Source organism: Oncorhynchus masou, chromosome 19 (genome assembly GCF_036934945.1).
Source record: "Oncorhynchus masou masou isolate Uvic2021 chromosome 19, UVic_Omas_1.1, whole genome shotgun sequence".
NCBI lineage: Eukaryota > Metazoa > Chordata > Actinopteri > Salmoniformes > Salmonidae > Oncorhynchus > Oncorhynchus masou.
The window spans coordinates 10,975,937-10,978,957 of record NC_088230.1 but is presented as its reverse complement, the minus strand read 5'-3'; the positions used below and the strand labels follow the sequence as shown (position 1 = coordinate 10,978,957).

At 42.8% G+C, this 3,021-nt stretch overlaps 1 protein-coding gene across 1 annotated transcript; it reads right to left on the bottom strand.

The window, feature by feature from the left end:
- Positions 1 to 484: 484 nt before the first annotated feature.
- Positions 485 to 2,641, bottom strand: LOC135505539 (B2 bradykinin receptor-like). Its single transcript, XM_064924606.1, has one exon. It carries the CDS (start codon positions 2,418 to 2,420, stop codon positions 1,269 to 1,271), a length of 1,152 nt encoding a protein of 383 aa, XP_064780678.1. The 5' UTR covers positions 2,421 to 2,641; the 3' UTR covers positions 485 to 1,268.
- Between the last annotated feature and the right edge of the window lie 380 nt (positions 2,642 to 3,021).

Sequence of the window (3,021 nt, the reverse complement as noted above, 5' to 3'; positions counted from 1 at the left end):
CGGTCTCGGAATCAACGAGGGCAAACAGTAGTAGACCTGCATGCAGGACAACAGAGGAGAAAGACCTTTCTGGTAATTACTCTGTGACCTCCTTTAAACAGCTTACAGCCAACTACAGGTACATTGGGATGTTTCTTAATAATGTTTGTTTAAGTTTAGAGAATGCATCATGGATTGCATCTGAAATTGAGTCCCACATGTTTTCAGTTTATGCTCATACAAACTCTCATTTTTGGCTCAACATCCACTATGAAGGGGGACAAAATATAAAAGATGTTGTCTAACACTTGATGAATGTATCATTAGAGGGATGTCATAGAGGGTGTACTTACTGTAAGTAGCCAGAAGAAATGTGAGAACAGTGTGGTCTGAGACAAGCAGATTGTTGGTACAAGAAAAGTGATCCAAACAGTATATCAGTGTTAGGAGTTGTCATAACACAAGTATTAGTCTGGGTCAAAAGAGCACAAAGATTACTGGGTAATAGAGCTCTGTTGAGTACTCAAACCCCACATTGATTTATTTACGTCATCACGGTAGTGGACAGCATTTTGATACATACAAAAGTTATTTTTATGCAATAACAAAAACATTTTTTTCACAGGATTGATAAGAAATACAGACCTTTCAACCAGAACCTCTTTTGATTTAGTGGCCAAAAACAAAAATTATATGAGCTTTTTAAAGGACAATATGACCTTTTACATTTAAATTAGTTCACAGTGCAATACGTCCCATTCGTAGTCCTGCTCTGGGAGAATCATTTCTCATAGTGGCACACTCCATCAAAATGAAAAGGGTCTCAATGACAATAAAAGACTTCATAGATCACATTTAGATTAATCTTCTACACTGGACAGTCGTAATTTAGTGCCTATATTACAGCATAAATCTTCAGTGTCGTGCACCCGAATGGAGTCTGTAGTCTGAATTTCTCCATAAATCAACAAAGGAACTAAAACAGGAGTTCGATTGCTTACGAGGTAGAATATTGTAGACAGATAAATGGACTATTTGTATTAATAAAGGTCTTAATGATTCGGAACAGATGTCCTCCGATAATTACAAGTTTAACAAAGACAAAAATCATCTGGAGGTCCCTGATCACTTGTTCACCTCATTTGGTCTCACACAAACGACTGACGGATATCGATCCGATCAGAAGAAAGAACATACTTACAATTTAAAAGTAAAAACAGATGAAGATTAAATGTTCAGTCTGGATCAGTTCAGATGGACGAACGGACAGACTTCAAGACAGACACTTGTCACGTCACAGTTTGTTTCACAAGTTGTTCACATTGTATCATCACAGTTTGTTTCACTAGTTGTTTACATTGTATCCTTTGAGTGTCCAGTTTTCCACTTGAGGTGAAATTGACCGTCAGGAACGATTTCTCTGTCAATCTACGGTTTAACATTGTCCTGAACACTTCTTTTGCTCTCTTCCGGAAGTGTCTCCCCACAATGACATACAGGAAAGGGTTAATGGCGCTGTTGGCGTATGCCAGGTATGTGGACAGCTGTATGCTAATGTCCAGAATGTGACCCCAGAGGCAACCTGGAGTGACCTGGAAGTAATCCAGCGTGTCCAGGAAGCGCACCACCTGGTAGGGTGTCCAGCAGATGAGGAAGACTGTGAGAACAGTCAGGACCAGTTTTGTGGCCTTCCTCTCTGACCTCACACCAGGAGTTTTTCTGATCTGACCATTTTTCAGAGCGATCACAATGTGGCGACTGCAGTACGCCACCACTATCACAGGAAGCAGGAACCCAATCACGTTATTGGTGATATTGCGCTGAATCTCCCAGTCCGGATGGGGGTAAGCCAAGTAGCAGGCTGTCACTCCAGCCTTGGCCACGTATTTCACCTTGCGGAAGAACAGGATGGGCAAACTCAGCAGGAACCCCATGATCCATATTCCCAGGCAGATGCGCTTGGCCCAGGACGCCCTCCGCAGTCGGCTTTGGCACATGGGCCTGACAAAAGCCAGGTAGCGATCGACACTAACCAGCACCAGGAAGAAAACACTACAGTAGTAGTTCATGGAGATGGCCACGTTGACCAGCTTGCACATTGGCTCGCCGAACGCCCAGTGGTATCTGTTAGCAATGGTAGCGGCCCAGAAGGGTAGACAGGACGCTATGACCAGGTCGGCAGCGGCCAGGTTGCCCAGGTAGACATCGGCCACGGTGCATAGCTTTCTCTGCAGGCAAAAGACATAGAGAACCAGGCCGTTGGCCAACATGCCCACCACACTGAGCAGAACCAGGTAGGCTGGATGGTAGGTGGAGAGCCAGTCCCAGGCTGCAGTGTAGTTGTACAGTAGTGTACAGTTATAGGGGTCCAACTCGGTCCAATCCAGCTCTGAGTGAGGGTCCTCAGTGGGGAGGAGCCTCTCGGTTGTGTTCCTGAACATTGGGAAACTGGAAGAAAATAATGATTTATCTACTAGTCTTTTTTCCACGTTTGTTCACACAGTGTCAAACATTTTTGAAATCATTGAACTTCAACATCCTAAGGAAAAGGAGACACAAGGGGTGACATAAGGATTCATGGGTTTTTCCTGCCCGTACTGAGTCATACCTGTACTTTTAGCAGTGGAAAATGTGAAATACTGTACATGACTAACAAGAAACAGATACCATCCCACTGATGGGAATAGACTACTGCTCAGCAATATGAGTAGTCTGCTAACATTACTAGACCTTGATTCATTCTGATAACAAAAAAGAGTAGTGCCCTGACTTGTGCTGGTACATTCCATAACTGAAGCAATAGCACATTTTCAAAACTATGTAATTTTTTTTTTAAAAAGCTCAGTTTGTCCTCTGTTTAGCTTCTGCGTGTGTTGTCTATCTGTGCACAATGTTTATACAGTATTCCTTTTGCCTGACCATAAAAATGGTCCTTACATTATATGTTGAGATGTGTATCCAACCTTTTTTACTTGGATCCGTCCCAATTCAGCCACTTTGAATTATATCTCTTCACGTCCTGAGAATAACTTTATCCATCCT

Bases quoted from the DNA above. Each gene is read 5' to 3' on its own strand.
- LOC135505539 (XM_064924606.1), bottom strand. From the start codon at position 2,420: ATGTTCAGGAACACAACCGAGAGGCTCCTCCCCACTGAGGACCCTCAC.